Source organism: Streptopelia decaocto, assembly GCF_964273445.1.
Source record: "Streptopelia decaocto genome assembly, chromosome: 7".
Lineage (NCBI taxonomy): Eukaryota > Metazoa > Chordata > Aves > Columbiformes > Columbidae > Streptopelia > Streptopelia decaocto.
In genome coordinates this window covers 6,451,366-6,464,020 of record NC_138661.1, presented here as the reverse complement: position 1 = coordinate 6,464,020, position 12,655 = coordinate 6,451,366, and the positions used below count along the sequence as shown (strand labels likewise).

Below are 12,655 nucleotides of genomic sequence, written 5' to 3'. Positions count from 1 at the left end.
AAATTTATGTCAGACCAGGAATGGACAATGACCAGCCATAAGAATTTTAGGTGAGAAATTAAGACAGCTTTTACCATTTAAAGAGTAAAGACATTCCAAAAGCTACCAAAAAACGAGCTATAGAAAGTACCCTTTTGGCTTTTGGGAGAAGGGTAAATTTATGGGCAAGATCATGTAGTTTTTGTAACAGCAACTGCGTCAAGTCTATTATTATGTTCCAACTGTTGAAAAAGAAATGTTGAACGTTTCAAATGTTGAAAAAGAAATAAAAAAGGAAATGTCTCCAGGTCTCTCCAGTAAGTCTGGATTCACGCAGACTCGCCCAGCTCCCACCCGAGAGCCTCTAGCACAGCGAGACCATCGAGAACAGAAAAGAGAAGGCCTGGGGGGCTCGGGGGTGTGGAGCAGTAGTTGTGCTGCTCCATACGATCAGGCAGCCCTTGCACAGCCCATCTGCGAGTCACGTCCACGATGCTCGTGGTGACCCCAGAGGTTGCGCCTACATTGTAAAATGGGACACGTAGCCAAGGGTCTGGCAGGTCTCTTCAAGCTCTGAAGGATATTGCGGAGTGTCGGAGACAGGATAAGAGATCAGAGATGGACCCCTAGGGAAATTTCCTTGCCTTTAAAAGGAAGAGGTTCAAACAAACATTTTTCAGATTCCAGTCTCCTCCTGTGAAATCCTAGAGCTAAAGAAATCACAGGGAGTGTTGCCCCAGACTTCAGGGGAGTGAGGATTTCACCCCTACTGATTTGAAAGCAAGTCCTTAGTGCAACTGGAATACAAACACAAACCCTTGTTATGTCACACACAGGGCAGACATTTTCCTTCGAGAACCGATAACAATGTGTATTTTTATACTGAAAAAATATTTAGCAGATTAAACTTTTCTGACAGAAAGAAATGCTTGCAAGTTTATTTTTAAAGAACAAAATGATATCTGAGCTGTATTTTAATGAATGAATCTTCAAAGAACCATGTGTTTTGCATACAAATCATGTATACAATACTCCTGATGTTATTGTTATCAGCTCTTGAACAAAAGTTTTAATGTTTGTTTCAACATCTTTCATTTCCAACTTTGCATAAACCAGACCTGTGCTTTCCCTCAATTTTACAACTCTCTCCTGGGACCTTCATAATGTCTGCGTCTGGATTCCTTTTTTCCTCTGGATGAGAAAGGAATTATTGTCCTGGTACAGGAATGAACCTCATCTCTCCTGGATATTGTCCAACGACACTGCCAGCACGCATGCGGTGCTGATGTATTACATGCAGACTTTACTGCCTGTTCTTCTTTTCAGGCCCTTCCCAAAATAAAGTGTAACTACATTTCAACTATCAATTTAATCTCTTTACACAGCGCTAAATATCAGTATTGCAGAACATTAGCATACTACAGTTTCCGAATACAAAGTGAAATCTGCATAGTGCCTTCAATTTTGACTTGTTTTTAAGACATTACAGAAAGGATTCCACATCAAAATCCCAAAATTCTTTAACTAATGAATAAAGATTGCAGAGGAGAGGAGAACTAACCAGTTTTATCTTATTTTTCTGAATGACTTCTTTGTTATCCTTCTGGTAGAGCTCCATTTTCCTTTTGGTGTTCTCCAAATCCACATTGTTGGTCAAGTTAAATACTGCATAAATATTAGAAAGACAGAAAGCAAAAGCATTAGGTCAGCATGCATGACTGACAAAAAAATACTGCTCTGATGTTCTCTAGCCCTTCTAGAACCAGATCTAAATGTTGCAATAACAGAATTTATTTAAATCCGCCTCGTAAAGAAAGACACAACCTGCTAAATCACTGCAAACTTGAAGAGAAGCCAGCAGAGTTCCTTCAGGTTTATACATCTGTAGGAGATGACAAGTTGAGTCTTGCATCCTATTTTGTGATACCAGTAATGATACACATGAATAATCATATTCTTCATAAAACATTGACCTTTTCAAGTAGCAGTTACAGCTCAGAACAGTGATTCCTGTAAAATTAGACTAAACACATACATGTTAAGACAAGTTTAGAAATTAAGTAATTCAATTTCCTAAGAGTATCTAACGCACAAAGACTATAGACACTGCTCAAATTCTCAGGTAAACAAAAAATTTTCACATCATTTGGTAACTTAAAAGGTGCTAATGTACAATCACTTTTATTATGAACAATCTGCAGATGCATCCAGATTAATAGGTTAAGTGACATTCTTTTGATGTCTGCCCATAGTGACAGATTATATCTTGCCTAATTATGAACAAGCAGGGTAGGCCAGCAAGCTCCATAGTTTAGCGCAACATTCCCAATTATCTACACATGGCATGGAAGACACTTCAAGAAATCAAACAGTTTCTTTAATCAACAGCTTGAAGGTGTTTTGGATGATTAGTAATTTGATACAACACATGAACCTTTCACCTCTAGGTCACTGGTTCAACTGTGGGTCAAGTGAATTCCAACTGAAAGCCATTATCACTGGGACATCACTTGGTGATCCCCATCCAAAGTGGACACTGGGCTCATGCCTATGGCCTTAGAGCTATTGAAGGCTGCCAATGTATGGCACTTGAAGCCTCAATGAGTTTTGTCATGTGGCTACAGTAAATCTACCAGAGCAATAGAGAAGTTTGCACTGCCATTGATAAATCCTTCCCAAGAAATCAATGGCACAGCAGTTGTGATAAGTCAAACCCTAAGAAAGGGAAGGAGGTTCTAGTGGAAACATCGGCACAAAACTTGGAAGGTTTTGGTTCAGTTCCCTCTTTCAGGGTTCTCAGGTGATGGGGCCAAATGAACCCTCGGCACGTGCACCACTGCCAGGTCATTTGTACAAGGCTGCTAGAGAGAAATGGAAGGGACCGTGAAGTCTGTGGTGTTACTCATCAGAACAGCACACACCTCAGCTGGGTAAAGAGTATATCCCTTCTGTCATCCCATCCGCAGCAACATGGCAGAAATGAGCTTTTAGGAGTGGTCTAGGTAAGATAAACCGTGAGTAGCCCAGAGTGGTAGATCAGTTGAGAGCAAAGAAAACAGCAAGAAACCAAAATAGGAAGCATATAAGGGTGGAAAGAGAAAACAGGGTGCAAAATGCTGGAGTTGTGGGATGCAGCCCAGTTGTACAGACCCAGCCATAGGCAGCCCTGTTCGTGTCCCTTCCCACAGCCACAGGTCTCACTCTTTCCCCTGCTCTGACCCCAGGACTCTCTGGATACTTTGCAGTGTCAACAGAAACCCCCCAGTAACCTGAACTGGCTCAACAAAGGGGTTGGGCAAGTGCCAGAGATGCTACAAGGGAAGTACTTGAAGTGTAGAAATGGGAAGGGGAATGCTGTCTTTCCAGGAGCACTGAATCACTACATCATCTTACCCCTAGCAAAAGTATTCAGTCTTTCCTTGAACTGCAATAAAAAGGGCCAGGCGAGATACAGCTGAAGAAATTCCTAACCTTAAGCAAAAAAAAAAAAAAAAAAAAAAAAACAAACAACAAAAAGAGCTGTATTTATTGTTTCCCCTATTTTCCAAATAAAGGCCAATATCAAAAGGACTGGCAGAATCACAGAATCACAGATTGTCAGGGATTGGAAGGGACCTCAAAAGATGATCCTGTCCAATTCCCCCGCTGGAGCAGGAACACCCAGATAAGGTTACACAGGAAGGTGTCCAGGCAGGTGTGAATGTCTCCAGAGAAGGAGACTCCACAACCCACCCTGGGCAGCCTGTTCCAGTGTCTGTTACCCTTACTGAGAAGAAGTTTCTTTTCAAATTTAAGTGGAACCTCTTGTGTTCCAGTTTGAACCCATCACCTCTTGTCCTATCATTGGTTGTCACCGAGAAGAGCCTGGCTCCAACCTCCTGACACTCACCCTTTAAATATTTGTAAACATTAATAAGGTCACCCCTCAGTCTCCTCCACGCTAAAGAGCCCCAGCTCCCTCAGCCTTTCCTCACACGGGAGATGCTCCACTGCATCATCTTCGTTGCCCTGTGCTGGACTCTCTCCAGTAGTTCCCTGTCCTTCTGGAACTGAGGGGCCCAGAACTGGACACAATATTCCAGATGGCTCCTAAATCTGTTGAACTCTTCTACCCCCACACCACCACCCTCACTTCAGAAGTGATCCAAGATCCAGGCTGGTTTTGTGTTTTAAGCATTTGACTGGGAATCAACACCTGAGTTCAACTTCCACCTTTGCTGCTGTTCTGGGCAGATCTCTGGGCCTCTATACTGGAGGTTTCCCACCTGTAAGAACCAGGAGTAGGGAAATAAAGCTTCCTTCCTCCTATACATCACCTGCTGTATCTCCATACTTTAGCTATATGCAGCACTTATCTCCATAGTCTTCCTCTCATCTCAGGTGGCACCTCTGGGTGCTGCTGTAACCCGAACAGGCCATTCAAAGCTCAACCCCTTGATTTTTGGAAGCAAATTAACCATCTCAAATGTTGGGGTTTTTTTTTCCCCTCCGAAAGGCATTAACCACATTTTCCAATTTCATATTTTGACAAACATACACTTTCTTGTTGTAACAACATTTCCTTAGTAAAACACATTATTTTAATCTAAATTTTGAGTATTTTAATGGAGATTTGACCTCCAGCTGACAAGCAGCTTAATATTTGAGTATTATGGCCAAGAATTGTCATGTGAAAATGCTGGCATAGACTCAGACCAGGGCTCTGCAGGGACAGCAGCTGCATGGGAATGTCAGCACTTCCTACAACTTAAATCCACACACCAGCTCTCTAAACTCTTCAGTGACGACACAAGAAAGAAATAGCATATGAGACATGCTGTGCTAGCGGGATGCCCAGATGCCACCTTCAGGTGCAACAAGAGGAGCAAGATGAGATGCCAAACGCCTTTAGGCTCCTGAACATCTTGGGTATTTCTCTAAAAATAATCCAGCAAGAAGCTGATGATGTAGGTTTTGCAACTATTGCTGCTTGAAACTTTCAAGGTTTTTTTCTCCTCCTTTCTCAGTTATCTTTAATAGATTCAAGTAGTCATAACCTTGGTTTGTAAAACAAAAACCATAATATTTAAAACTCACCCTGGGGAAAGCAGGCAAATTTTAGACATGCAGATGCCTGCCTTTATTTAGGACTGCTTACAAAAGGAAGCTTATTTTGCTACTTGATAGGAAGTAACATTTCCATATAAGAGAGGTGTTTTTGCATCAATATTTTAAATATCTTCAATATTCACCTGCACAGCCACCTTAGCACCCACTGCTCTGCTTGCAAGGGGAATGTCGGTTTATTGCCCCTTCTGTTTTCCTGCTGTGGCTGGAACCAAACGACAGGTAAAACCCTCTCAGTGGTCAGATCTGCTTGTACCACACTGATTCTGCTCCATCAATCCTGCTCTACTCCATCACTCGAGGACATGGTAGGACACCAGCAATCAGAAAGGTTCGCACTTCCAGCAACCTCAAAGACCAGAGCAGATTTCTCCCACTGAATAGTAATTCACAGTCATTGAAGAGCAACATTATCTTATTCCTCAGCATCTGCTCCTCAACACTAAAGTTGTCCACATTTCAAGATGCACAATATTGAAGAGCTATGTTTTGTTGCAACAGCATTGACAGTTGTCCTCCAGTAATTAAAAATAATATCTCCCCTCCTACAGGAAACACTCCAGCAGCAAAGCGACCTGTGCTCTTCGACATTGCACAGTTATCAGTGGCCAACCAGCCAGATTAAACATCTTCCAATGTATTTTCTAATGTATTTTTCATGAGTTTCAAATGTCCTTTCATCAATATTCAGAGAAGTAAATTCTTGCCATTGTATCCTGCAATTACAGCTGACAAATCCATTTTGCAAGGGGCACTAGCTCACCTAAAAAATTAGATTATTCCTTTCTCTACTCCCTTATCCATGCCACAAGTTCAGTAGCACTTAAAAACCAACAAGTATTAAATCAAAGAACACAGTCATAACGACACTCAACATCTTACCTTGTACATAGATAGCACTGTACAGAATTTATTTGGTTTGCTTTGATTTTTTTCAGAAATTTATTTTAAATACCACTCTTTCAAGTATTCAGTTTATAAAAAATACAACAAAAGAAACTATAAAATTAGAAGAATGAGAGTTTTTTAAAAAAAACCTAACTCATATGCTACATCTACCCTGAAAAAATATTGGTATAGATCTGAATCTGAGTGGCAAAGCAGATGGCCAGCTTGAAAAGGTTTCAAAGAGAAGCCAGACTTATTTTTGTTCATGTTGAAATATAGCATAAGCCGATAGAAGAGGCCTGAAGCCCTTCAGGGAAAAGAAACAGAAGCTGTTTTGTATGCAACAATTATTTATCTACTTATCCATCTCACATTGGTTGGTTTATAAAATGACTTGCCTTGAGACATCTGTTGAAGTATAACAGGAAGACTATTGTGCTTTTCTGAAGCGTTTCATTCTATTTAGGTAAAACTCCCAACTTCTGAAATTCAGCCTCTACAGGGAGACTTTCGCTGCTTTCAAAACAACAACATTCATTATGCAATTCTACAACAAATGGAAAAATATTTTCCTAGTTATAACAAAAAATGAAAATAAGACAAAAATGTTAATTATATGGCACAATTTGCCCAGAGACACAGCTGTATGAATGAACGGCATTCCACTGCAGGACTAAGTCCATCAAAATCTCCCTGGTTTAGTCTGAGACACTGGACATTTTCTGAGACTTTTCCTCCTACTGCCTTAAGAGACCGTGTAAAAATATTTGCTATCCAACATTCCCTCTCTGGCAAGACAGCAGATAATTACTCTGCCGACAGTGTTTGATCCGCATTGCTGGTATGAGCCAGCTGAAAGTTTAAAAATTAGTAGCATTAGTTTGTTATAAGCAATATTCCTCCCACCCTACTACAAACAACTCCTTAATTATCATCTTCATAAAGTGCCAGCTAGAGACCAGGAATGGCAGAAGAGCTTTGGGCAGAGCACTATGGAGGGCGATACAACCCCATCCTCAGTATGGTCAGTGAGTCCAAAGCTACTGTGGCACTTTCTGTTGGTGCTTTCGATGCCTCATCCCTGCACTTTTAAGAGAAAAGATGGAATAGATTTTAACAGGTCACTTCAACCAACATTCCTGGGATTGTAACACAATAATTACCAGAAACAAAAGAAAACCCACAGCTAAATCAGGAAAATCTAGTTAGGTATTGTAATAGTAATTTGGTATAATAATAATTATTTCTGTTTATCCTAAATTGTCTTTTATCAGGTCAATAATCTTCCTGAAAAATACCTTAGCATAGTAATAAGTGATTGAAATAACTCAGCTCCATCAGTCTAAGAAAGATCATTATGGCTGGAACAGCGCGGTACCAAAATCTTTGCTCGGAGGAGATGACTGAAATGGAGCTTTGATAAAGCTGCCCAATTTCCAGTTGGGTTATTTCCATTGTTAGGACCAGAAATACCACCCTTGTGCACACACACAGAGGTAGAAAACCCACAAAACAATAAACAACACAATCCACAAGTGATCACAGATACCAAAACGCTTCCTACCCAAAGATGGCTTGTGAAATAAACATTATGGGCAAGACAAGTCAGCAGGCAGCTGGTGTTGCATAAAGCCTTAGAGGAGTAACGAGATACAGAAATCCAAAGGGCACAAATACAGCAGCCTCCTTCCAAGTTGAATGTACTGAATGTTTGTAAAAAGCAGTAATTACTATTAATGACTGTGTTGTGGTATTGCCTGGAGGCCTCACCCAGGTGTCAGGAGAACGGTGCCAGGCAGTGTATGCACACCGGCGAGGAGGAGAGTCCTGCTCTGCAAAACACGCACCGGCGGCTGCAAAACTGACTGGGGAAGAAGAAAACCTTGGGGAAAGAAGAAATCCTTGTAGAAAGAGAGAGCAAAGTTTCCCTCATGTCCAGAGAGAGTAGCTTATAGCAACACTCTAAGGTTCCACCTTGCCCCACTCATCGTGTGGGCATAGACTTGACTTATTCCGATAGATGTTGTCCACACCTTTCCCAAAGGCAAGTTTTAACCCTTTCCCTTTATTTTTCTTCCTGGCGTTAATAACAAACTGCGTTTACAATGTTCTCAAGTTGTCCAAGTGATTTTTCTTCTGGAGAAAACTTGCTTTAAAATGTGGTTTCTATTTAAAGCCTTGTATAACACATTTTAGCCCAAAGCATTTTTTAGTGGCTACATTCTAAACCACTTCAAAAATGTGCTTTTTATAATATAAATCTTAAGAGGTGACTACCCTAATGTTTGTTTGACCTTCCCCTCTCACACTTCCACTGTACCACCCAACTCTTTTCTTTAAATAGAAAAAGCCTGTAGGTAGAACAATCCTGATACGGAGGGGGGAAATGTGTTTCAAGTGAGGTCATATATCACAGCAATGGAGAAAGACAGTGCAACTGCTGCACATGCTGGAGCTGACCTACCTGAAACATTTGGGAAAACTATTAGAACTGTGCCAGGGTCACATGAAGTAAACTTAGAGAGGATGTCACGTTTTGTCTCTGCTTCAACTCTTCCAAAGGAAACCTGAAAATCTGGGGCAGGGGGAAAAGGGGAAATCTGCTTCTCTGGCCCTGAGCTTCCTCACCTGGCAGCTGGAACAAACACCACAGCTACTGCCAACCTGCTGTACATCAGCTCCACAAGGCAAAGCTTTGCTCTGCATAGTTACACCCTTATTTTCCCTTCTGGCAGCCTAGTTTCTCAGGTGTCAACACAAGCAGGGAATTCACATCCACAAAAGAAGTAAAATGTGAAGTAACCATAGGGAGTAAAAGACACCTTTAACAAGTGGTTCAGCCACGTCACACACAGCAAAACCGCTGTGTACGACTCAACATCGCCACGTACCAGACAGCAGGCAGGAGCAGAAGTCTGCCCAGGAGAGCAGGTGGGGAAGGGCTCAGGGAGATCAAAGTGTGTGCAATGAGCTTCGTCACCAGGGGAAGGAGAACAGGGCTTGAATTCTCACCCAAGGTGGTGGTCTGGAATCAAACCAGCCCTCTGCCTTCTGGATCTGCCTAAAGGCCCCACCTCAAATACTGTGTTCAGTTTTGGGCCCCTCATTACAGGAAAAGACCTTGAGGTGCTGGAAAGAGTTCAGAGAAGGGTAACGAAGCTGGTGAAGGGTCTGGAGCACAAGTGTGACGGGGAGCGGCTGAGGGAGCTGGGGTTATTTAGCCTGGAGAACAGGAGGCTGAGGGGAGACCTTATCGCTGTCTACAACTACCTGAAAGGAGGTTGTAGCATGGAGGGGGTTGGTCTCTTCTCCCAAGTAGCAAGTGACAGGATGAGAGGAAATGGGCTCAAGTTGCACCAGGGGAGGTTTAGATTGGATATTAGGAAAAAATTCTTCACGGAAAGGGCTGTCAGGCATTGGAACAGGCTGCCCAGGGCAGTGGTGGAGTCACCATCCCTGGAGCTGTTTAAAAGACACAGAGACATGTTCTTAGGGACATGGTTTAGTGCTACATTTAGGTTATGGTTGGACTTGATGATCTTGATGATCTTAAGAGTCTCTTCCAATCAAAATGATTCTATGATTCTGTGATTCTATAAATGACCCCTTCGACACCAAATATTAAGAGCCTTCTGACTGCCCTCCGTTCCTCTCACCACCCTGGCTGCTACATCAAGAAAGTAGCAGGTACTCAGACTTCTTGTTCCTTTTAGTACTTCAGGTGTCCCTTTTGTGCAACTGACTCCCACTCCTAACAACTCTATCTATTGAGCTTCTACCTTGTACATTTGCAGAGCCAGCACGATTACAAATTTCATTCTCTTCACAAGGTTACAAAGACCAGCCACGATTTCTGCTGCTTCTAAACCAAATTACCAGTGCAGGCTCTGGAGCCATTGGAAATTTAACAACCTAATCCTGGGAGCCAGAGCATCATAACATTCTATACGAATTGATGAGGTTTAGGCTATTTCAGGCAAAACTTCAACTCCCTTGCTGCAGAGGCTGAAAACCCCTGCAAGAGCAGTAAGTGGGGAATCTGTATCTAATGCTACGTAAATAAAAAGCAGGTTTCATTTCCATGATTCTTGCAGGATCCTCTGGCTAAGATGCAACCACACTTTCTACTCATTCCCTCCTTCCCCCGCACCATCCAAAAAAATATACAAGCAGAACTACACCCACATCGTCTCCTCCAGATACTTGGACCCGTACGAGTGTGCCTGGTATTTCCCAGCCACACGATTCAGCTCTCCAGCCTCAGCCTTCTGATGCCAACAAAAACATGATATATTACTCACAGCGGTAAGCGTATTGGATACATTTCTACAAAACACCACAGTGAAAAGAGGAGCAAGGGCTCCTTTGAGAAACCAAAAGGGAGCGGCATCTCCATATTTTCCTTCAAATCGCATTCACTGCCCCTCCTGCGTGTTCTAAGCCACCTCTTCCTCCTCCAGGACAAAAAAGCAAAGCCTCAGAAGCTCATAAAACCCAAGAAACAAAGCGTTTGGGAGTCGCTCCTTTGAACATACCCTTGTTTTTCTAAGCAAAATCCATCACTCCGCCATAATCACAAGTCACCCCAGCAAAGAAGAAAATAAACTCTGTTGATAACATAGTCCCTTCCTCAAAGGGCAAAGTTCTGCTTCAACTAATCGAAAGGGAAAGAAACCAACGTCTGTTCCTAAACCACCTCCTTCGGCACAGCAACATAAAACACTACCACAGTGGTATGTAAGGTCATTAGCTTCAAAGCAGCTTCAACTACTGTACTTGCAGAAGCAAAAATTCTGAAAGACACCATATGGCTTCTGTCATGGTAGATAAAGCTAATGGAGGCAAATAATGAAAATTTCAATTTCTCTTCTCTTTGTTTAATCTTTCCCAGTGCAGCACCGACAGTCCCCTGCAAGCCTTTCTTTTCCAGCTATAAAGCACTACCTTCTCTTTGAATCATGTGTTTTTCTCCAGCAGATAAAATGTTTTACTTAATGATGTCCTACAGTTCAGCAAATATGATTAAAAACGTAGAGAAAAAAGTAACTAGATAAAGATCTGATACTATGATAAATCCTATTACAGAAATTCAACTTCGACATTCTCATAGGCAGCTGAATCGGAAGATAAAAGCCTATGGTCTCACAAGCACATCAAAAATGCAAACATTAAGACTTACCAATTTCTTCTATTTCTTCCAGGAAATCATTATATTCAGTTAAACTGGGAAAGTCGTCCTCTCTTTTGTTGTATCTTTGAGAGAAGATAAACGGGTATTTATATAGCACACAAAGATGCAATTTCAATTCAACCAGGCTCTTGCTGCAAGCGTATTAAGGACTGACCTGGTTTTATCAACAATGTGCTTTGTGGCTCCCACAACCGACCAACGCACAGAGTCTTTACAAGCAGACACAAGAGCTTTTTTCCAAGGAAAGGAGCCAGCCTGGCATAAACGGGTGTGATCTTTGACTACTGTTTGCTGACTCCTTCCCCAGGGTTACAGGTAAACAGGAGCACAGAGGCAAGTACATTCTAATTGCAAACCAGCCCTTCAGCACGACAAACCTGTTAACAAGGGCAGAGACAAGAGGGGTGCTCACAAGAGAAAAGCTTTTCTACAAGTAGAAGAAAAGGGAGTTTGGCTTTGTGCCAACAACAGAAACCATGTATCAGCGGCAAACAAATTTCTATGCAATTATCTTATTCCACATCAACGAGCCATTCCAGAACTCATTTATCCAACTCTTGATAACTGGAAAAAGTAAAAAGATGAAGGGACAACTGGCTAGACCATGGACAGCCTTAAAGTCAGGACATGCAGGCTTTCTTACCAAGAAAATACAACGCTAAGATTCTGCCTGCTCTGCTGACCAAGATACATTCGTGAGCACAAAAATCTAATCCAAAGAACTTGGGTCAAGTTCCAGTTTGGGGACATTTTCTCTGCCTACTAAAAACTGATCTGGCAAATGCAAGTGGACCCAGCATTTTGTTTTCTGTTCCAACTACACTTCATTCCACGTTTAGTCAACTAAGTTGACTCCATTCCAGTTTGACTTTTGTTAACTTCAGCAGACTTTATAATAAACATCAAAATTATTACTACTTTCCACATCAGCATCTTGGTATTCAACAACACAATTTCTCCGCATCTCAGCAATATCATATGATTAATTTAGTGTTGTACTGAGTCTTAAATAAAGGCTGCCAAGCTTACAATTGACCTGCACCTTCATTTTTGCACACATAGGTCTCTCCAGGTTTGTTACATTCCACCAGACCATCTTCTACCAACACTGGCATTCTTATAAAACCTTGTTTCTCAGCCACGAGGAGTGAGATGCAATTTTAGACCTCATTTATCTCAATTCAAGAGCTCTCAAATCTGCATGACAGACTAATAACACAAGACTTATAAGGAACCATTTCCACTAACAATTGCTCTGTGAAGTAGAAAACAATGTGAACATAGCTGCTCTTTTGTCCATTTGCATTTTGAAGGGAACTGGCCTTCAACTCTCAGAACTGGTCTCCAGGGAACAAAACAATCAAGGTCCTGTTTCTTGCCCCACTCCCATGTTTACCCCCTCAAAGAGAAAGCGGCTGTAGTCCTCAATATCTAATCATCTCCATTTAAGGGGCAAGGCTTTGCCAAAGGAGGCCACATAGAAACATCCAA

General features: G+C 41.8%; 1 protein-coding gene across 1 annotated transcript in view; it reads right to left on the bottom strand.

Annotated features, from left to right (window-relative positions):
* The window catches only part of MNAT1 (MNAT1 component of CDK activating kinase), a 132,091-nt gene that overhangs the window by 80,246 nt on the left and 39,190 nt on the right, over positions 1 to 12,655 (bottom strand). The window contains exons 3-4 of the mRNA XM_082059280.1: positions 11,153 to 11,226; positions 1,541 to 1,644 (exon numbers count right to left, since the gene is read on the bottom strand). Coding sequence (XP_081915406.1) covers positions 1,541 to 1,644; positions 11,153 to 11,226 — 178 coding nt within the window. The remainder of the gene's footprint in view (positions 1 to 1,540; positions 1,645 to 11,152; positions 11,227 to 12,655) is intronic.